Here is a 22,157-nt window from a genome sequence, read left to right as displayed (position 1 = left end):
TAATGTGTGTGTTTTTTTAATTTTTTTTATTAATTTTTTTATTTTCTTGCTTATGTGCTCACTTTGACAATCGAATAGGATGTGAATTTCACCCAGGCTATCTGACATTTTAAGAACATTTCTGAAAGTGAACCAACCTTTCCATTAACAATGTCATTCTCACAGGGAACGTGACTTCAAATCTCTGTTACGAAAAATGTTGCCTTCACCAGTGTTGATTGGCACACAGCCTTTTCCTGAAGTTATACTGCATGGCTACTCACGTGGCCAGCCACAAGTCAAGGGAGCCTTTTCAAAACGCAAGTAATTTTTCCTCCATTTATGAATCTCCTCAGGCACAGTGATATTTGTGTGTGTTACTGTCATGTGAGAAGTTGGCTCCGTATTGAATGGGATTTTTCAAGTGTGTTATCTGTATAAACCAATAAGGGGGCAATTGACCAAGTAAAGGTGTGTTTTAAATTGATTACTCTGGAATGATCTCCCCCTTTTCGTGCTGTATTAATAAAGCAGTGGCATTTACCATACACATCTTAATAATAAAATAAACTGGAATACATTTCCAATGTGAAATATGTGATTGCTCTTGTTAATATGACTTCTTTGCAAATTGGACAGTGTCCACAGGGATGTGCTGGGTGGCGAGTGGAAGTAACCTGACCATGATGGCTTTTGTGACTGGACAGTGTCCTTCGAGCCACCATGACTTTGGAGATAAGACAGTGGGCCTGGTGACTGAGTTTGTGTGGAGGAGGCGCCGGTATCTGTTAGTAGAGTTGCTCGACTCAAGATGTTCCTCTCTATGCTGTTACTGCCTTAGCACATCCAGAGTACTGCGGGCCATCAGCTTCTCCACCAAGGTACAGGACAAAAAAAAAAACAATAATCATCGTCCTGTTGCGTGTCATATGCTACCAAAAAAACATCAGATCAATCAAATCTAGATCAAATAAAGAATCTAGGTTTAGGAAGTATGTTTGTTTCCTCTATCAAAGTTGGCTCTGAAATAATTACTAGAGAAGAAAACATCATTCATTTTAATAGGATAAAGCTTCAGGGAAGTCTCTTAGCTGATGTTTAATAAGGTACCGTAAATACCGTATATGAATATTGCAGAGCTGCTCTTAATGGGGGCATTGCACCATTTCACCATAACCTCTTTGGATTTCCATTCTGTGCTCTCTAAGATGTATCTGAACATCCTATTTGCCCTTTTTTGTTGCTTCTGTGTGCATTGCCTGGAAAATATCAAATGCTCCTTTTAGGTTACCTTATTGAGTGTGAAAAGACTTTCTGGTGTACTGATATTAAATACATGAAAGTCCAGCTTTTCACAGATTGGAATCTTTGCTGAATTTAATGATGGTTTTGACAGAGCCATATATATGTGTATGTTAAATCTCGATCCCTATCTGGAATGGCATTGTTGTGTTATATAAATGAATCACAGCCAGCAGTAAAAAGCTATAATTGATTATATTCTACATTGGCAAAACTCTTGACTGCTTACAAGGACTGAAGCAGTGAATTTAACAGATCATTTATAAGCGCAATAAGAACACATTACTCTTTAACATACCACAGTGAAGGAGGCAGAATCAGCAAATTCTCGTATCTTTTCAGGGCATAGTGTTTCATTATGTCGAGATTTAATGCTCTGTGGTAAATCATAAACCATAAAATAAAATAAAAAATCAACTGAATTGACTCTACTTGCTTTGCCCATAAAAGGTGTCTTGCATGTTGTCTATTTTCACAGTGTTTTTATGTTTTCTTCTATTAGATTAGCTGCATGGAAGTTATTGGTGTATCTTCATTCAGAGATATGCTATATCTTCATTCAGCTCTGCAGCATTTCTCTGGAATCGCGGTGATTGGAACAGAGCAAGGAGACCTTTTGCTGCTTGATTTAGCTCTCGAAACTGAAGCCCTCTTCAGAACAGAAAGCAAACCAGCAGGTAACATTTAAAAGCTGCTCCCTTCTTCCTGAGTCTTCGTCTTTGTTTGGGCTTTATTTGAGAGAGATTGGCAGCTACACTAGTCCCCTTATCCCACTATTTACCTCTGGTCAGGCACGCTTACTAACATTCAGAGCACCAATGAACTGTTTGTTTTCCTGTTTGGGGTTTGGTAGAGTTTCAACTGATGCCCATTATGGAAGGAAACTTTGAAACTGGCCTGAGAGACATTCATTTACAGGGCAAACACCCTGGTGTCTGCCTGCACAGCCACCCAGAAGCTCGTGCTACCTCTCTGCTCTCCGTAAGACACACCAGCCAACTGGTAGTGGGCTATTCCACAGGGAAGCTTCATTTCTGGAACCTGAAACACCTCAACAAGGAGTATGTTTTTTCATTTTTTGCTCATTAGTGTAAATCAGTATTTGTATTTTGTATGTTGTGGCTTTTCGTGGGTGAGAACCATCTCAGAAGGCTTCATGGAGTCAAGTCATAATATGTATACAAACAAAAATTCCCATTGCTAAAAAAACACAACAATTTCAATTTTGTCTTCTAAAAGGTCTTCGGCAACAAAGACTAAAGGAATTTAATTTGATTTCAAGCATTATTACATTAGGTAGTTAGAGAACAATGATAGTGCCATGATATCAGGCATGGTAACAAACATTTGATCTAACAGATATCCTCAGTTTAGATTTGCACTTCTACACATTTCCTTGGGCAGATCTGAAGTACAGTTTGAGAGGGAACCAGCGGCGATTGTGGCTCTTCAATTTCAAGAATCCTCCAACGTTCGCACCCCACGCTGCTTTGTGTGGGCTGTCTCTTCTGAGCAAAGCAGGTACATCTTCCCTGTATCATTAGGCTTGGTTTATTTTCTTGGAATGTTATTTATCATTTTTACTCGCATTCCTTTACATTGTTACTATAAACTGCCTTGTTATTCTATCTGTCATTTCCCGAAATATGGACTTTTGAACATAATTGAGCAAACATCACTGAGACAAGTCGCCCTCTGAATATTTCTATGAATACCATTTCCTTCCTGTAGCTATAGCTGTAGCTTTCTTTAATACCATTGGGATTTAATGCATTGAACATGTGTTAAAGGTCATATACAGCTCTGGAAAAAGTTAAGAGACCACTTCAAGTTCAGAAATCAATGTTAAGTGGTCTCTTAATTTTTTCCAGAGCTTTAGGTGATAGTTCCCCCCCAACCACCTGTCTCAAATGTAAAAATAGTACAGCTGTATGTTGTGTATTTTTGTTTGTTTCCCCCTAAGATTAAGCTGTATTTGTTTTAAGGGAAATTGAAAATCAGTTCAAATTTTCAGGGAAGGCGGCTCAGTCAGTCTGAACCTTGTAGAGCTGCTATTTCAAGATTTTAACCGTTCATCCCCAGTCCACTATCAGGTATGTTTTTGAAAATAGCTCAAGTTTTTTGTATTTCCCTGCGACAATTGTCATTTAACAGGAGAGGAAATGCAACACATACAAAAACAACATTTAAAAGCTGGCAATGTTTTTCTGTATAAGGGACTATAAAAATGAATGTGCTGAATTTTTCTGTTTCAGTAATTCCTGCCTTGCATTATACTCCAACAGAAATCTGTAGGAAACTATACAAAAATAGTCTGGCATTTTGATATATGGTACCAATGTGTTTCTTCGAGCTTGTGTTGTATTAAAGAAACTACACCTGGCTTTACTCCACAAATAAATAATAATAAAAACACAATCTGTGAAAAAGCCTTGCTAAAATTGGTTCATTATGCATGTCAACTGTCCTATGGGAGATTTAGTCAATAAATCTAACCAGTAGTGACAATAGTGTCAAACGCAACAAGAGGACAGACCCATTTTTGAAAAAGCTGCCATTTCCTTTCTCAAATAATGTGACCAGTTGGTTTCCACAGGGTCTTCTGCATGTCCGGGTGTGTCACAGACAACGGTTGTGTGACGGAGTTGAGCCCAGTCCCTCTGCCTCCTTCTGCCGCTTTCTCAGCAGCCGTGTCATCGGGGGTTGTGAGAGAACTTCAGAAAGTGATGCGTCACAGCAAAGTGGTAAAGCTACTGTATTTATTTAAAGCTATCTGCATATTTATCCATCCACAGTCACACGCCAAAAAATATGACTTTTGAATTTCCTCTTTCATTTGCTGTTTTCCTCCCTAGGGAGGTTGAGTTTTCCCAGATATTCTAGTGGTGATTGTTCAAGTTCATTCCACAGGACCACATGACAAAAGTTGCTGTTTTTCTTGTTTTACATGCTTTTACATAGGTGCCCAAAGGAATCTGCACCACGGTATTCTTGTAGTTCTTGCATGGGAAGTGAAGAAGGCAGAATCATTTACCTTTGTAGCTTTGTTTAGTCTGCACCAGTGGCTGCAGGAAGAAAAGCCATACCCATTAAAGTAAGTGGAAAATAATGAACATGTAGGGTATGGTTGCAAAAACAGATTTATCTCTATTCATAAACGATTCTAAATACCTGTGGCAGGGATTATTTAACAGCATTAATAAACTTGTTGTCCATAGATGTTAAATTATTGTTGGATGAGGGTTCTTTATTAATACCATTAATTACAAAAAGAGCAAGGCCTTTAATCACTATAATTCCTCTTCACCGTGCTGTGGTAGTTTTGTTTCAGTTCATAACAATATGATCTTAAACAACATGTAACCACCAGTCTCATTTTTTAGGTCTAACAGTGAGCTTGAAGGTTGTCGCTACTTGAATGTGTGGTCCATGCCAACAAGGCACACTCCTCCATTGCCAGCACTAGACATCACTGTGTTTAAAAACCTCCACTGGTGTGAACGCAAGACGTGGAACAAAGCTGTAGAACCTGGGAATCCTGTTGAACTCCTTGTATTAGGTGACATTTTCAAGCAGTAGTCTGTCTGCTGTTACTGCTATTTATATATGCGGACAACACAAGGGAGCATGGAAAGATGTATGCTCTATGTATGTGATGATGTCTTTGTTACGTTGTGATCATGAAATAATTAATCTTGATATCACAAGCCATTATCTTGTCAATCTGTTGAACATATTTAAAACAACTCCCGAGTCAATGCTTTGATTTTCCTAATTTAGTTGACAGATATGTTTTGTTGCATCCTTTTTCTGTTACCTTTTCCTACCAAATCCCAGCATGCTTTGTGCTTAATCTCTCAGAAATAAAAAATATTGTATAATCTGACCACAGTAATATCTCAAATAAATGCTTCAAAGTTTATGCAGTTATTCAACTCACAAAGCCATACATTGTCTTGGTTTGAAATGTATCCATTTTATGCTTGTATTTATTATTTTTTGGTGGTGCGATCTCTATTTTTATGATTTCTCTAAATAGGTGCTGCTACAATGTACGTGGATTGTTTCACACATCATAGGTTCCCAGCATATCAATTCAAGGTAAAACTGAGACAAAATATACTAGACATAGAAGTGAAAGCAGTCATTTGTAAAATATTTTCAAATCAAACTAGATGTGAAATGTAGCTGCACCATTTTACCTGAATTATATATCAGCACTCTGAGATATGTATCTATATAATCGGAGGCCATCTAGATATCTCCAGGTGATACCAGACTGTGGATTAATCATTTTCTGTGGGTTTGTGTGTGTGTGTGATTCCAGCCTGTCTCTATCAAGGGCTTCAGTGCAGATGTCTCTGTTCAGAATCTATGCAGCATTATGGAATACCCAACAGATCAAGTACCGCCCTTTTGCCCTCAGGTAAGTACAAACTTGCCAGAGCCATCTTCACATTTCAGTATATTGTTGTTGTCTGCCCAATTTTTCTCTCAAAACAATGTCCAACAGAAATGTGTTCCATGCTACAATAGGGAAACATCTGAAGGATCTTCCACCTGATTTTGACTTGATCTGAGTGATGTAAGTTAATGCTAAGACAGCAGGAAATTCCAGCAATTCCTCACAAAGAATTGACTGTCAATGGCGTGAATTCCAGGAGGAGACTCTACAGTACCTGTTGACCCGTGCGCTGATCAATAAGAGCATTAGAAGTATTATACGCTGGACAAAGAGCCTCTTGGCAGGTAAATATGGCATCAGCAAAGCTTTGATAAATGTGATTACCATTGTACATCAGAGAGCTGATTTAAATGATTATACTGTATATGTTTGATTTAGGTGACCCGGATATGGAAAATACAGCACACACATTCTGCTCCTGGGTCTGTAAAATGGCAGACCATTGCAAGAAACAGCTGCTTTTTCTCTGTAAGTATGACTTGTAGGGTTGTTCCCGACCTTATCCCCAGGTGCATTTCAGCATGAGAAGAATTTAAGAATTTCAGCTCTAACCTTGAACCTGACCTTTAGTTTGTATTTCAGTCTAGCTCTTTACAAAGTTATTGTTCCTATGCCTACAATGGATATCATGAGAAAATGTACGGAATAGAAATATTCCACAAAGGGCCCCTAAATCTCCAAAATACAAATCTTGCAAATTTGTATTGGTTTCAGGCTTCAGCTCCTGCCAGGGCCAATGGATGAACATGGGCCAGACATCTCTGAATCATGTTTTTAATCTGGTACAGGTTCTGAGAAACCTCCTCACCATCATCCAGTTCTTGAAAAAACAACCACACCTTTTACAATGGGATGGTAGGGCATCATTAGCTGAATTATAATGCTCTGTAGCTTAATGTTGTCTTGATTTTTTTTGTATATGGGGAAAAAAAGATTGACAAAATGTTCTTTGATTTATTGATAACCATTTTTTTAATATTTCATTCAATTGCAGGTGGAATGAATTGGGATCGTGAACATAGAAGTGTGAAGCGACATATTTGGTTGGGGAAAGTTGTACACTGGTTTGGCCTTACTGGACTTCTTGCAAATTCTTCTGGTAACCTGAATGTACTTGGGCAACTAAAGATGAAGATAGACACTAGAATATTGTGTGTGAATACAGTGTATAAGAAAATGCACTAACTTCCAAGCAGTCATTTTTAAGATATTCCATCTACTGTTCCAAACCAAAAAGAGGAACCATTACGTATTTTTAAGCAGAAACAAGGTTTAATGGTGATACACTTACACCAACAGAACTACATGAATTGTTATTTATTCATATTTTTAATTTATTGGAGCGCTTTGAATTACTTCTGGTATTAGATCAGGGAAGTTGCCAATTAAGTAGAATAGGTGAACATGCATAACAGAACAGGATTTAACTCTACAATACATTTGTTTATTAATTTTCTCTTTTCAGATGCATGGGACCCACATCAAGTTTGTCAGATGTGGAGTTTAATCCAGCATAATTACAGGACAGCTGTGTTTTGGTAATCGATATAATTGTGCGGTGCAGTTATCTGTTATCCATGTATTGGTTATCAATTGTCAGATGTGGAGCTGTAGCATTATGTTGATTGTGTTACTGAGAGCTCAGTTACATGAGAATAAAACAAGTCCAGTCTTTGGATTTACTAACCATTATCACTGTGTAATCAGCTGTATTTTCCATAAAGCACTATTGAAAGATTGCGGTATAAATCAGTTCAAATAATCACCAGTCTTCTAAGAATTATAATATGGTATTTTCTTGTGCTTTTAGTAGCAAGGAGGAAGAGTGTGGTTTGCTTATTCAAGGTATCGTGTCTTGTCTAAAGAAGCAACAGGTCCGAGTCTGGACTACTCAGGAACCACAGTCTGCATGCTATCCCCCACCGAGCCTGCAGGTAGGATATACAAGCCAGGTTCTGTCAGAGAATCAAGCCACGAAAAACATCCATCAAAGCACACATGCATTCAAAACTATTTGTGAACTATATTCATTTAATAATCTAGGTAATTATGAACTTGTCTTTAAAGTTGTGTTTGGAATTAGATCATTTTATAAATATTATCCCTGTTTTAATATATATTTTGCTTATGAATGGGCCACATTTTAATTTAAACAGATCTAAACCTAAATCACTGAATAGACACACACTTATTAACGCTGTGTTTCTCTCCCAGGCTGTCTTGAAGCTGTTTCTGAAGCCTCGAATTGACATTGTTTCAGTCCAGGCCATTGTATCCTTCTTTCTTCCTTCAAAGGGTTCATTATTCATGGGCGAAATGGAGGAGATAGGTCAAAGGTCATTATATTTGCATCTTGCAATTTGAAGTGTGGCTCAAATTGAGAACTCTATAAATATGCTAATATATAATGAGATTGGTTTCAGAGGATGCTTCTTCTTTGGATTTAATTATACCTTTTAATGCCAAAACTGAACTGTAAAGCAAAGTTTGTGAATAAATAACATAAGATGAAAGGAAAAAGATACAAAGCTAATGGATTAAAAGAAAAAATGTAAGCAATTCTGCGTTTTAGTGTCACATGCACAATATTGTTAAAAACGCTTCCTTTAACAAACATTGACAGTTTCTTTATTTTCTGCTGGACGTAACACACTTCCTCCATTATGAAAATAATCTCTTGAAGTCTTTTTCCCTTGCCTTTGATGTCCCACCTGGCTTCTGTCAACAAATCAAAGGCTTTTGGTTTCTCGATCAGCGGCAGATCTCAGTAAGTTATCTGTGTGTTCATTCCTAGACCTTGATGACTTTACAATAACACTGCATGTGTCTGTGAATGTTGTGGAGATTTCCATGTCCTCCTTATCGTTTTGGTCAAATTCAAATTGATTTTGCAGTGTTCAATGGAGTTACTGGTACACCCCAGCACCCTGAGGCCATGGCATTCTTGGCAACATTCCTTGATTATCCAGGTTTTGCTAAAAGAAGGAGAACGACAAACAGCTCTTAATTATATCCACTGGAGCAAGCCAGCAATCGAAAAACCAAAGGATCTCAAGCTGTGCATTGATGTTTTCCTTCATAACAGGTAATGGATTATATATTTATTTATTGATGTATTTATTTTTTGACCAATATCTGTATTAACTATTTAAAATACTTAATATAGAACATTTCACAGTACATTTTCAAAGAATCGAAAAGAGTATATGTTTATTAAATGTATTTTTCTTTTAAGGTGTGCCGCTCACGCCTGTTCCCTTTTGAAAGAGATTGGAGACTTCAGTGATGACATCCTCAAGCACTTCCTTCATAGCTGTGATGACCTAGGCTTATTAACTGAGTCCATGGCTCTTATAATATCTCTGGACAAGGTTTAGCTTCCTGTCTTTCTTATAACAAATTGATACCTTAGTTAAGCTTCCTTAAAGTGTTATTGGTTAGGTCTCCCAAATTACAATTTATTAACAGAGTAGGACCCAGTAACTACATGTTAGTTACTCATAAAAACAGTGTACTTGTGCATTTGTTAACATGTACTTAATGTGTAAAAATGATTAATGGTATATGTTAGTACACGTTTGCCTGGTAAGGATGTCTTTGGAATTATACCAGGCATTATAGGCATAGGTTTAGAGACATCTCAATATTGACTTTTCACACATCTCCAACACCCAAAGATGATGTGCGTTTTGTTTTTGTTCATTGAAGGAGGTGACACGGGCGTATTTTACAGAAAGTACCAGGCTGCAGACAAACTCGGCCATGTCTTTTTCTGAAGAAGAACCACCAAACCAAGAGATCTCTTTTCAGAAAGCTGCAAATGATAGGGTGAAAAGTAAGCCTAAATTATCATTCTGTGATTTGCTGATTCAACTTCACAAACGTCTGATACACAGCAAGAAAACTTTCTGACTTTATGTAATGTGTTGCTGTATTATTTTAAGGTAAGCCGAGTATTTTTTGGTTCACAGGATTAACAATAGCTAAATAAATACTCAATTATTGGTACTTAATTAATTTAATGTCATTACATTAAGTCATATCTCATACTTTTAACAGTATTGTGGCATTATTTATGGTTTCTCTCTTTTTTGTGGTATTTAGATTAATTGCCTTGTCCTTCAGATAATTTCCTACAGTTTCTACACCATTATGCACGAATCTTCAGCAGGATTACATGATTTTATGCACATATCTCATACGCAAGGTTTTCTGAAACACTTTGGAAGAGTTCAGAATTGTTCACTAGAGTTCTGATGTTGGTAGGCAGCTGCTTCCTGAAGTAGCACCATGTCTGTTCTGTGAATAGGATTGAGTGGATTGTCACAGTCTGACCCAGTCAGTTTACAGTCATGCCATAAATACCTTCATGATGTCTTACACCCAGAACAATCTCCAAAGCCTTTCTCTGCTTCGTTATACCGTGCCAGTGCCAGTGAATTGTTCTCTCCCAAGGATGTCATGGTGTTGCTGAGAGAATCAATACTAGACCTGTCGGAAACATGTCCACCTATCAGGTACAGAAAGTACCTCCTTCCCCCTTTTCCTCAAATGTACCCTAGCCACAATTAAATGTATATGATGAACAATATATTTAGGGCTGAAACCCTTCTATCAATCACAGTATGAAACACTGTGGCCTTCATCAGTTTACATGACAGTTTGCTTTCATAGCAGCATCTAGAAATGACAGAAAGGTGTCCTGCTTCTTCAATATACCATTAAAAAAAAATGACTTGGTCAAGGCACTGTAAGGTGCTCCTAAAATAGTAATGTAACTTTTTGCATATCAGTGGGTCATATTTTTTCACTCTAAACACATTTACTACATCAATAATAATCATCTTTAAAAATCATCTGAGTTTTGTGATCTGAGTAGAACTCTTTCCTCACAGGGAAAAGGGGACAGTTCTGTGGCCTGAGTACCTGGGGAAGGATACAGCAGCATCTCAGACATCCGGTTTGTTCCTCTCCGCACCAAATTGTCCTCAGGCCGTTTCCAGCCCCTCTCCTACAAGCTCGAGCAGTGGCTGTGAGTCTGAACAGAGTGAACAGGATGAGAGCGTAACTGCTGAAGACCTGCAGCCCGCTGAGGTACATTTATATTTTGTATTGATTTACTGATCTTTATATCAGAATGGGCTGTTGTATAAAAACAGTAGCAGCACACTTTAATTATTGAATTACTGTGTGTTCTGAATAAACTGATTCGTCCAGACATTATTTATTTATTTTATTATTTGTTTTCCCACAATGCATCTTACATTTTTTGTTGCCCTTTTTTTCCATTTTTTAATTTGTATTATTTTTTAATTTCCATTCTTATTCCTGCCTAGAGTTTATTACCTTTATTTTACTTTTTCTCTCCTTGCACCAACAGCCTGATGACAAAAAATGCAGCTGCACGCTTTCCCTTACTCCAGAAAGCTCAAGCTCTGTGTTCACCACGTCCTCCTTACTGGATGCTGATGGCATCAACAATCCAGCTTCCTCAGAAGGCTTTGGAGATGTGCTGCCTGATGTCTCCTATCTTCTGCATGATGCTGTGTGTGAAGTAATGGATGACAGCTTGGAAGGTGATAATGAATTTACTGCTGAGGATTTGAGCCACCCTGACTTCCTCTTCACACTGTATGGTGACACAGAGTCTGTTGCCTTGAACAGCCTCAGTAAGGAAACAGTGGAGGACAATGTACCAATGGACAACTGTGAGTAACAGTGTGTAGCCTCCTGTCATTCAGTCCTGTCTTTTTCTGTGGTGTGATGCTTTTTCAAAATTTTTCTGAGGTGGATGGCATTAATTAATTAATTCTAGGAGCAAAGTAATTGATTTAATCTAATTTGCATGTTCAAATTTGACTTTAAAGCAACTCTCCCATGTTTGTGATACATATTTATGTGCAATAACATGACTCGTCTTCATAAATAAGATCTTGTTCAATCTTATACTTTTAGTAATGCTATTGAATTAATGGGATTATTTCATGTTTTGTAAATGTGATCAGGCAGCACTGAGGAAAGTGTGAACCTCCCACAGACTTGTGCAATAGCTGGGGCTCATCTCTGGACAGAAGAGGGTGCTGCAAGCTTTTGTGAGGATATAGCACACAATAGGGAAAGGTAATTTGCATGTGAAAAGGACATTTTAATCAAAGAAAGACTCTCTCATTCCTAATAAAGGAACATAGGCTACGGTAGTATAATTTAAGAATGGGAAGAGTAAGTTGGGTTACAGATGCAACCCTGGTTATCTGAAAGAGAAAAAAAAATCCTAAAAAGGGATTATGGGATTATAGGAACCACTGAAGCTTTGTATGAAAGCTGCTGACAGGCGTCTGCTGTGAAGTGCTGGACCCTCCCCCTGCCACAGTTCTGTCCATATAGCAATGCAAAGCCCGGACAGAGCAAAGCAGGTGTAATCTCTCTTCCTCAGCAGAGCCAAAGAGGGGAGGATGGATAGCCATCAAGTCCACTGGCCTCTTCACAAAAGGAGAAGAGAAGGACTTTGGGGTGGATGTCAGGGTTTGGATATTTGGAGACCCTAGAGCCGTCCCCTACAAAGCGAGTGCAAGAAGTATGGACAGAGAGCACAGGCAACTCCCCGATCCACTTAGCCGACACCACTGCCGGCAGAGAAACCAACTTCAACTCAGCAGAGTGAAGCAGTTCAAACGGAGCCTTAGAAAGTGCCTCCAGCACAACCTCAAGGCACCAAGACGGAAGAGTATGAGACACGGGGGGTTGAAGATGCCGCACACTTTACAAAATCAAGATGACAAGAAATGAGAACCTAGAGATGAGCCGTCAATTAGAATATAGGCCGATATAGCCATTAAAGCATTGAACATAGACGCAGATTGTCCAATCCTGAAAAGACTGCTAGTTGGACCTACACAGCAACAACTGCAAACGACAGCCCTACGGCAGACAAATGGTTCTGTTCATCATGCTGTTTTCAGGTGGAGGATCCAGCACATCACAGCACACATTGAAAACACCCTGTCACATTATGCATCACATCCACTTGCAACTCTGTTCATTGCACCAATTTTCTGATGATAATTGTGCTAACATTTCACTCATTAGGCGTGGGAGCAGAATGAATCTACATCTTCAGTTCTGCAGCAACGAAGACAACCGAGCCTCATTTCCTGCCTGTGCAGAGCAAGAAGAGCCTGAAAACTTCCTATCCCCAGATAGAGGTAAGGTATGCAATATGATTTGGTGCTGTTTAATAACATATCTCTTTGATCCTAACCTGTAAATCTGGCTCCAGACCTTATTGGCATGTTGCAAGAATAGTTTGAAGATTTAGAATTGAAGGTCAATGTGTTCTCAGGCTTTCAGTAACTAATAAAGAACATACTGTGAAACAAAGCATGTGCCGAGGGAGATGGGGACAGCTAAATGTAAATGTAGTGGCAGATTTGTAATAAACTGTATTCTTTTGCTTTGTTTCTTTTCTGTGTGTTTTTCTTTGTTGCTAAAAGCAAAAATGAATTATACCAAAGTTATGCATAAAGAGATTTCCTGTGGGACTGAAGGAGGAACCAAGAACCTCTGCTGTGCTGCTCCCACGGAGGAGAAAACCAAGAACCTTTCTTTCTCGCAGGGTTCACTGACGAGCAGCAGCTTTTCCTCCCATTTCTTTCTTGATCTGGAGCCTCTGCAGGTCAGTCAGAGCTCCCTTCCTCACACAGTGTCTGGAGTCCATGTTTGTTTAGATTGAAATACATTCTCTATTCCATCCTGACAGTGAGGACCGTTTCTGATGTCCACCTCATGTGCCTGTATGGGGACAAACTGATTGTCTTTAATTTACTCATTTATTTCATTTATTAACCTCAATTTAAAAAAATAAATAAAAATATGAATATTCTTTTTTTGTTAGCTTCAGACTTGCAGGATCTATTACAAGCCAATCCCATTTGTGGTTAATACTTTGAAAAAGATGTCTGTTCTCTTGCTGTCAAAACTGCTCTTGTCCTTAGTATTCTTTGAACACAATTGTCCTTGTCAAACAGAGAGCAATGGATTACCCCGTTCAGGAGGAATTTTTGGAGCAGCGCAGGAGAGAGTCCCAGGAAGCGGTGGACCAGCCGGAGATCCTTACTTCCTGTGTGTTCACTGAGAGCATGCAGACGTTCTTCATTGATTACCCTAAAAGCCCAGTCCTGGAGGACAGTGAAGGTGACGATGCGGGCACCCTAGGATCAACAGCAAGGAAAGCTTCAACAGCCAGAAAGACCTCCCTATTGGACATTGAGACTGAACTGAAAGTCTCTGAGAGGTATAAACAGGCCTTTTCACTGCAGGAGACTTCCCTCATTATTCCACCTCCCAGAACTGCAAGACACAGGCACTCACTGGGCTCTGGGCCTTTCCCGTCCCTCAGGGGACACCGGCACCGAGCACTCCCACACTTTCCCTCTGAAAAGGCCCCAGTTAGGTCTCCGTATGGGAAGCCATGCAAGAAAGAAGCTGTCTGTTTCAAGACCACCTCTGACAGACTAGGCCACTGCAAGCTGGGCAGCTGGTGGAAGCAGGCCTTGGAGTCCAGGAGAGCATCTGCCGGCCTCCTTCCTGCTATTGATCAGTTTACCAGCACATCATCTGGTATTTTATTCTTATTTTATTGTATTTCCCCCCGTCGACAAGATTTGGTAATGTCACTGTAAATGTTTTATAAACAAATCAATGGGTGCAGAATAACCTATTTATAAAGTGTGAACCAACAGCAACAATGAGGGATTTGTTAATAACGTCTAGTGAAACCTAACCTTTCATAATTATAAAATCAAGTCTTGCATGAATTCTGAAAGACTTCGAGACTCCCTTGAAGGTTAGCACTAAAGGACCATTATATAATATATCTCCTGTAAGTTAAATACAGTCAGCAATGAGAACAGCGGACAAATCCTGAGTAATTCCATAGTAGAACGAAATTGGGGCTTTGTGGTTTCCTCACTGTTTAAAATGCATGCAAGGATGTTTTCCCAATATTTGTAATTTATCTTTGACTACAAGAACATGTTGGTATTTGCATGTATTTTATTATTATATTTATGTATTTATTTAAAGGAAGATGGAGCACTTCTCTCTCCTCGGGACAAACATAGGTGGTTGCATTTCTGATTATTTACTCCACCAAGTCAAACAGCATCTGTACACACCAGCCTGGAGGAAAGGGTTTAAGCGATTAATGAGAATGGGTGCTTGTTAGTGTAAACAGCTTAGCAAGCGGTTGTTTGAAAATGGATTGGGTTTTCTGTCACAGGTGTGAATAAATATGCAAAATCCAGCTGTGCAAAGGTCAAGTTGTCAAATGCACTGTGACTTATTGGCGATTAACGGGGAGTGCGGATGAATAATGCAAGGAGGAACACAACACAGCCAGGAATATTTTTGGTCAATGAGGTTTGGTTGACCAAGGCTTGTCAATTTCATAGTTTTAGTTATGCTTACATTATGTACAATAGTGCTAAGCTTTCTAGAGCATCATGCAGTCAACTGGGGAGGGAAAATGTCTGGTTTTCAGACTGCAAAATGTGAATCTTTTCAAACACAATTCCTATCAAACAAAACATTCCCTCAGGTCTGTGTCTTAAAATAATAATCAGGGGTCATTGCTGTAGAAAATTATCAATGCATTATGAATTGGAGCATTCTAGATATTGGAATTGTTAAAAATCAAAAAACAAAACATTGGCTTATTTCCTAACCTAATGTAATCATAGAGGTGCTAAAGCAAGCATCACATTAGATTGCTCTTTAGTAACTTATTTGTCTCAATCCCTAATACATGCTATTATGTAGTAATTTTGAAGATCTTTTTGTAGTTAACCAAAGCTTTTAATACATATATTTTGTATTTAATGGAATGGTGACCGTAGAATTGTCAGGTGAGGAGGAGTTAATTTTATACAGTACTTTTCCTTTTATTTAGTCATTCAGTATCACTGTAAACTGTTCAAAATCAGGGCAAGATTGACAGGAAAGGTCTCTCTGTTCATTTCCAATCCTTAGTTATGGTTGGAGAGGTTATGACAAATGCTAGGTAATTGCCTATTAATGGCCTCAAAGAAAGCCAATAACATTTTTAATAGTACACTTCCAAAAAAAAAAAAAGATTAATACTGCTAGGTATATATTTCCTCTGCCCCTGATTGTATTGCTGGCCTTAGGAATATTAACGCGGTTTCTATATAATAATCCTCTCGGTGGGGAAGGTTCATTGTAACTGCCATTTCCATGTATATTGATGAAGTGTCTTATTAAGGAAGGCCATATTAATATGGATGAGGTACCATACTAGACACTAGGAATGCTAATCATATTGAGCTTGGTAGGCAGTAGTCACACTGTCTCAGTTTGGATGGACTTTCCACTTGCTCCAGTTCAGCATTTTTTAGCCCAAACCTGCAGTGCTGTCAAGAGATGTCGTGAAGCTGAACCACTCACACTAAAAAGGTTGCGTACTACTGAGATTTGTAAAAGAATGACAGATTTAATGATGTATGATTGATGCACCAAACCTAGCTTCTTGCTTACGTACTTATCTTTATTTGAAGTCAGAGATGTCACAAGGTGGGATCACAAAAGCGTTACCTTCCCTTATTTGCCAGAAAGTGTGCAAATAACCCCAGATTTGACAAATAACAGGAAGCAAACTGTGTAGATCTCCACATCGTGTGGTAGTGTGGAATTAGAAAGAAAGGTTCTGATCTGGGGCTTTCTGGAATGCAGATCCCCACGGCGAAGGTAGGCTACATTTGTCAACGGCGTAACTTGATTGAAGATGTCGGGCTCTGCGAGGCAGCTGCTGGAGCTTACATCCAGCATATGGCACACATGTTTTCTTCTGGGAGAGGCAGGGTGGTGGGTCCCTTCCACTTTCTACCAGCTGTTAGGGGGTACATAGTTAGCAAGCACCCTCTCTGGCTGCGCAGACGCTTTCATCAGTCAGTGCAGTGCTGGTGGACAGCCTATCGTGTTTGTTTGTTTGGGGTGGGGGGGGAGGGTTGGTGAGGCTAGCTGGCGAGCTGTCGGGTTGTGTTTAGTGTTATGGACGGCTGAAGTCCCCTAATGGAAGTCTGAATGCTCCTCGAAGGGTGCCAGCCTGTTGCTGTCATATCAGTGAGGCAGCTGTGTGCGAAATGGGACTCAGGTGCAGGGATGGAGCGGTAGGGCTGTCCTGCAGGCCGTAAATGCCCAGGTGTTGTGATCCTGAGTCTCGTCTGTCAGAGGGAGGGGGGGGTGGGGGGCAAGGCTTATTGGGATCTGTAGCTGTGCTTGTTCACTAATGAAGGGGTTCTCTTTAATTTTGTAATGGATACATGCCACTGGTGCAGTCCTCTGGCAGATGGGGCACTGGTTTAACCATGCAGATCGTCCCAGCATTTCCTCTTGATTTTGCATGTGGGCGGAGCTGCTGTGTATGTCAAGAGGTGTCAGGATTTCTTTTTTTTTCTATAGTTGTGACTAGATGGTTTGTTCTTTCTTTTTATATGTACATATTTATAGATTGATTTATTAAGTGTGGCTAACCAGTGAATGATCACCTATGTGATTATGAGTGAATGTGTGAAGCTACATTTTATGCTCAAATTTTCATTCTTTTTTTTTATGTAGATAAAAAGACTTCAGCGGTTTCTGCGAGATCTCACTCACATGGGAGTTTCTTCCAGTCTGCACCAAAGCAGAAAGTTGAAAAAGGGGAAGCAAAACAGGTATAAAGATTAGCCCTCCTTAATGGCTAATATGCCCCTCTCTTTATATTATTATCATTATTATTATTCATATTTTATAAATTCCATCATATGTTTAGTTTTTTGTTTATTTCCTAACATGTTTCTACATACTGGTGTTGGGGGGAGGGGGCGATCATCATATCAATAAATATGGATTTGGTACAGGCAACCTCAATTGATCATATGTTATAAGTTTATAATGTCCGTTTTTGTTTTCTGTAGTCTATAGTCTAGCAATGCAACATCACACAGACTTAGAAAGTACAGCAAGTCCCTCATATTGAACTACATTGGGGGCTTACCATTACTGGACACATCTCTTATCAAATTCATATACCATATAATCTTCAGTCATAACTTTCATATCCCGTTGCTGGGAACAAAATAATTTTAAAAAGCAATAAAAGAGCACACATTTCTATCAGAAGTCTGTAAATGCAAATGTATATTTTGCATCTTTGGTTTTCCCATTCCATATGCAAAGTACTAGCCTTTGCATGGAATTCATTAAAATTGAAGACAAGTATTATTAAAGTGTGTTCATTGTGAAAAGCAGCAGGAGGCTACATAGCTGCCTAAGGAAATGCAAATAGTAATTAATCAAATAGCTTTCGAAGTAATTATGATCATGGCATTTCTGCTAATATATATCACGGTCCCAAACCATGTGTTATAGAAAATTAGAATAGGGAGGTGGAGATATTGACATTTATTTTTTTAAGTCTCATTCCAAAAGTGCTGACTGTTTGTAAAGTATAATGTGTGTGTATATATATATATATGTATGCAGGATATTATGTGAACTAACATGATAGAGATAATGATAACTAAATCGCATGGACTTGAGTTACTAATTTAAAGCTGGATAATGAAATCTCAATAAACAGCATGTTTTATTTATATATTACTTTTCTTATGTTAAATGGTAGACAATTAAATACTTAATTGTCAAAGAAGGCATCATCATCACCCCCATGCTTTTACAATGACGTTGTTCTTGGGCCCTTAATGAAATGGGGAGGAATATATTCTTTGTGAATCACTATATACAGCAGGAAATGAAACAAGGGAAATTCTGATAGTTTCAGATCATTTCCAGCAGGTGACAGTATTGCCAAAGGCTCTGTAAAATTTGGTGCCCCAGAACATCATCATCCTACAGACGCGCTACTTGTCCTTATATAGTCATCTCTGTGTTGCTTGCTGCCTGTGCAGCTGACTGCTGGGTCATCTAGCTAGCTGAGACCTACTCAGAGTAACAAGCAGGGTAATTTGTTCTTTTCACTCAAAATTCGCTATAAACTTCCTTATTGCGGTTTAAAGTTATGATTAACTGTTTAAAATATGTCTTTCTTTGCAAGTTCAGTGAACATCAGGTATACGGGGGGAATGCAATTTGCAGGTTTTCCAGAACATAGCTGTGTAAAGCATAATCAAATTACGGCCAATTCATGATAACAATTCACATTTTAGGTTTTTAAATTCAAGGGTTATTAATGGAGATAAATATATTGATGTACATCACTGATTAAATGTGAGCACTTATAATGTGAGCAGAATAATTCAAAATTAGCTTTAAGGTTCAATATTTAGACCATTATGGATATTTTAACAAGGATTAACTATGAAATATTACAGGTACATACCAAACATATTAAAACCAAATTATTGTAGTTCAAAAACTAGTTGTTGCTTCTGTAAATTCTATTTCAGATTTATTTTTTGTAGAAGAGTAGGAAAAATGATTAAATATGATGTATGAGTACAAATGGTTGTGTTGGTGTCTCTGAAAGCTTTGTCATCAATCTAACAGATCGCTCTACCTATTGCTGACATCAATATAAAGATGACACACAGTGCTGAGGGATAAACGACCATTTGATTTTTAGAGCTGGAAAATCATTACATTTTCCTTGTTTTGAATTTCGGTGCTTATATAAAAATCCAATGTAGTATTACGATCCAAACATATACAGGTATTTGAAAACATGCTTTCTTCTTCTGTCCCTTGGATGTTATACAGTGTCCATTTGCATCTCTTCGTTGTCATCAGTTCTTGTAAGAATACAAGGCAAAACCAGAAAATGTTTGAAACATGTGTCAAGCATACTGATAACTGACAGGACCTTATTTGTATTAGGTTAGTATCACATCCCAGTGATTCATATATATATATATATATATATATATATATATATATATATATATATATATATATATATATAAATAGAAAATAAAATAGAAATATTGTACTCTTTAGAGAAATAATCAATTTTGCCCTATCCTTCTTCCATCCAGTGGATTATTTATAAGATAGCAGATTCAGGCAGACAGTGTTTTGGTACTTTGCACTGTAACTAGAATTAATAATGAAAGGGAGAAAAAGACATGTACTGTGCTTTGTCTTAATAAATAGCCTAAGCCTCACTATTCTAACAGCCAACATTTTTGGCAAGCATAGAAGCTGGCATTGCTTTTGAAGTTTTCTTTCGACAAAGACTATTTCATTGGCAATTATATGCAGATGTATCGGCGTACCTCTCTCTTTGTTCTAACCCCGCAACTTTTCTGCATTCTGCAATTGTTTTCATAATTGATTTTTAACCGTGCTGACAGAACTTTGATGGGTCCTTGAAACACCTTGGTAGACAATAAACGTGGCATTGTATTCACGCTGTCAAAGTGGCAAAAGGCAGGATGTATCACACGATGTTGTTGTTGTTGAAGTGCCAAAGCGGCTGCACAAAAAAACGTCAAGGTCAGAGGATTCAAACAGTAATTTGGTGCGAATAGAAATCAGTGAGAAAGTTAACCCGTTCCACGGCAGTGTGGAAGATTGCACTTGCGAAGAGATGCGAAGGGCAGAAGACATCGGTTTATTTTCACTTTGTTCATTCTTTCATTATTGAGAGTGACACAAACAAACAGACCAAACAATAAATAAAAATCAATACACCAAAGAAAATTGTAGTGAAGATGGGGCGCAGTGATTTGTCTTTGAGCACCAAAAGAAGACAGAAATAAAAATGTAATTAACACATCTATGCTAGCTGAGGGTAGTGCAGGGGATTTATCTGAATAAAGATAGTTTGTAGTGGCCTGCTTTGCTGTTGACAGAAGAAATTAATGGCAACTATTAGGGGCATTTAATCACCGACACTTCCCTAGATGCCTTTTCCCCCATACCTGAGAAAGATTAATTGCACAGGATATTTCAGCTCCCAAATAATATATATATTTTATATATATAATGAATTATATGTCTGATTGTGTTTTGTCTGTTTTTAGATGGGGAAAGAAGAGCCAGTGCGTAAACGAAGCACTGGTAGATTTACCATGAGCAAAGCAGAGAAGACTGCAGGTGTCCAACGTGTAGAACGAGCAAAGAGAAGCAAGAAATTCAAAAGAAAGTGAAGGAAATTAAAACGTCTGAGGTTTTGCACTTATGCTTTTCTTTGCAAGGTGTTCCTGACTTCCCATGGCTCCATGGCATTAAACCTAAACTGTAGGTCACACGTGGAGGGGGCGGGATATTCAGATACCTTCAGAAACCAGGCAGATTTGTCGTTTGATCCCTCTTTGGGATGCTGAGCATTTAGTACTTTTAGTTGTTTCACCTTAGTAATGTGTATCATCACACTTATTTTGTTCTGTCTATTTTTGTGAAGTTGTAGTAGTCTATTTAATAGATTGATCTGTATAACTGCACATATATCATAGAAGCTTTGTTAATTACTGACCCAGTAAATCCTGTTGGCAGTCAAAAGTTTTCCTTGTTTAATTCTGTAGTTCCCAATATAATGTGCTCCTGCAAGTCCTCAAACACGAGGAACTGCTTCTTGGCCTACTGCTCAGTGAAAGTGTTCTATCACTTTGATGGACAAAAATAACCATCTGAAAGAGAAATCTACAAAACTACTGACTATTTTGAAGTTTAACATGCGCAGAGTAGACATATGTCAAAAAGCTTTCAGGTCATGGTGGTGTTCCAAGACATCGTTAGACTTCGAAGAGGTTTGTTTTTCTCAATTCATACAGCTTTTTCTGTTGCCAGCTTAAAATCAGAACCTTTTGAATAATAACATTCTTGATCCTTGTATGATTTAGTTACATACTGAGGAAACTGAATTACGTTCATCTTGACAAAATATTGTTTACCACAAAGTACTATTAGCATTACCTTCATTCTGAGAAAATAGGCAATAATAGAAAAATAAGATAGAAGAACACTGAATTCAAATTTCTCAGATAACATTCAGCTATTTTGTTTTAAGCTTTTAAAGCACTTTGTTATATTACTTTCAAATACAGGTTTATGAATGTTAAATCTGTGGCCCAGTTCTGATACACCAACAGGCTGATATTTATTATAGTCCTTTATGCAGACTTCACTTTGGCACTATGAGTTGGAGGACATTGCGCATACTGTAGTCTCAGTATCTGTGTCAAAAGTTACTGGAAGAGGCAGGACATTTTTAATTTCTAGCCAATATAGCTTAAAGAGAATATGCAGTACCTCCATTAATGGCCTTCAACTCTGAGGCCGGTGAAGGCTTAGTGGAAATCCTTCACATCCCTACAGTTTGTTTATATATGCCTTTCTTTGTTTAATAATCCTAATTAGTAGACACCTTATTTTTCTTTGCTTGGAAAAAGCTTCA

At 38.2% G+C, this 22,157-nt stretch overlaps 1 protein-coding gene across 2 annotated transcripts; it reads left to right on the top strand.

The window, feature by feature from the left end:
* The first annotated feature begins 621 nt into the window (after positions 1-621).
* Positions 622-21,262, top strand: LOC136717057 (protein ELYS). Of its 2 annotated transcripts, none has more exons than XM_066694529.1 (30): positions 622-860; positions 1,784-1,958; positions 2,135-2,342; positions 2,686-2,802; positions 3,296-3,374; positions 3,878-4,025; positions 4,243-4,375; positions 4,665-4,840; positions 5,321-5,382; positions 5,609-5,707; positions 5,943-6,030; positions 6,125-6,214; positions 6,461-6,601; positions 6,741-6,845; positions 7,212-7,284; positions 7,560-7,680; positions 7,961-8,017; positions 8,370-8,513; positions 8,641-8,831; positions 8,982-9,117; positions 9,455-9,581; positions 10,134-10,263; positions 10,642-10,840; positions 11,127-11,454; positions 11,752-11,866; positions 12,833-12,948; positions 13,237-13,418; positions 13,771-14,362; positions 17,378-17,475; positions 20,785-21,262. In XM_066694529.1, exons 1-30 carry the CDS (start codon positions 630-632, stop codon positions 20,908-20,910), a joined length of 4,587 nt encoding a protein of 1,528 aa, XP_066550626.1. In that variant the 5' UTR covers positions 622-629; the 3' UTR covers positions 20,911-21,262. The 2 variants fall into 2 exon arrangements, with proteins under 2 accessions (XP_066550626.1, XP_066550625.1); XM_066694528.1 differs by having other exon boundaries at positions 7,557-7,680.
* The last annotated feature ends 895 nt before the right edge of the window (positions 21,263-22,157 follow it).

Source organism: Amia ocellicauda, chromosome 21 (assembly GCF_036373705.1).
Source record: "Amia ocellicauda isolate fAmiCal2 chromosome 21, fAmiCal2.hap1, whole genome shotgun sequence".
Classification (NCBI taxonomy): domain Eukaryota; kingdom Metazoa; phylum Chordata; class Actinopteri; order Amiiformes; family Amiidae; genus Amia; species Amia ocellicauda.
The sequence above is the reverse complement of the archived record's forward strand: the minus strand, read 5'-3'. Positions and strand labels throughout refer to the sequence as shown.

Coding starts and splice junctions, on each gene's coding strand:
- LOC136717057 (XM_066694528.1), top strand. CDS start 630: ATGTGCTGGGTGGCGAGTGGAAGTAACCTGACCATGATGGCTTTTGTG. Junction 6,602..6,740: donor ACACCTTTTACAATGGGATG/GTAGGGCATCAT, acceptor ATTCAATTGCAG/GTGGAATGAATTGGGATCGT. Junction 7,681..7,960: donor ATCCCCCACCGAGCCTGCAG/GTAGGATATACA, acceptor TTTCTCTCCCAG/GCTGTCTTGAAGCTGTTTCT.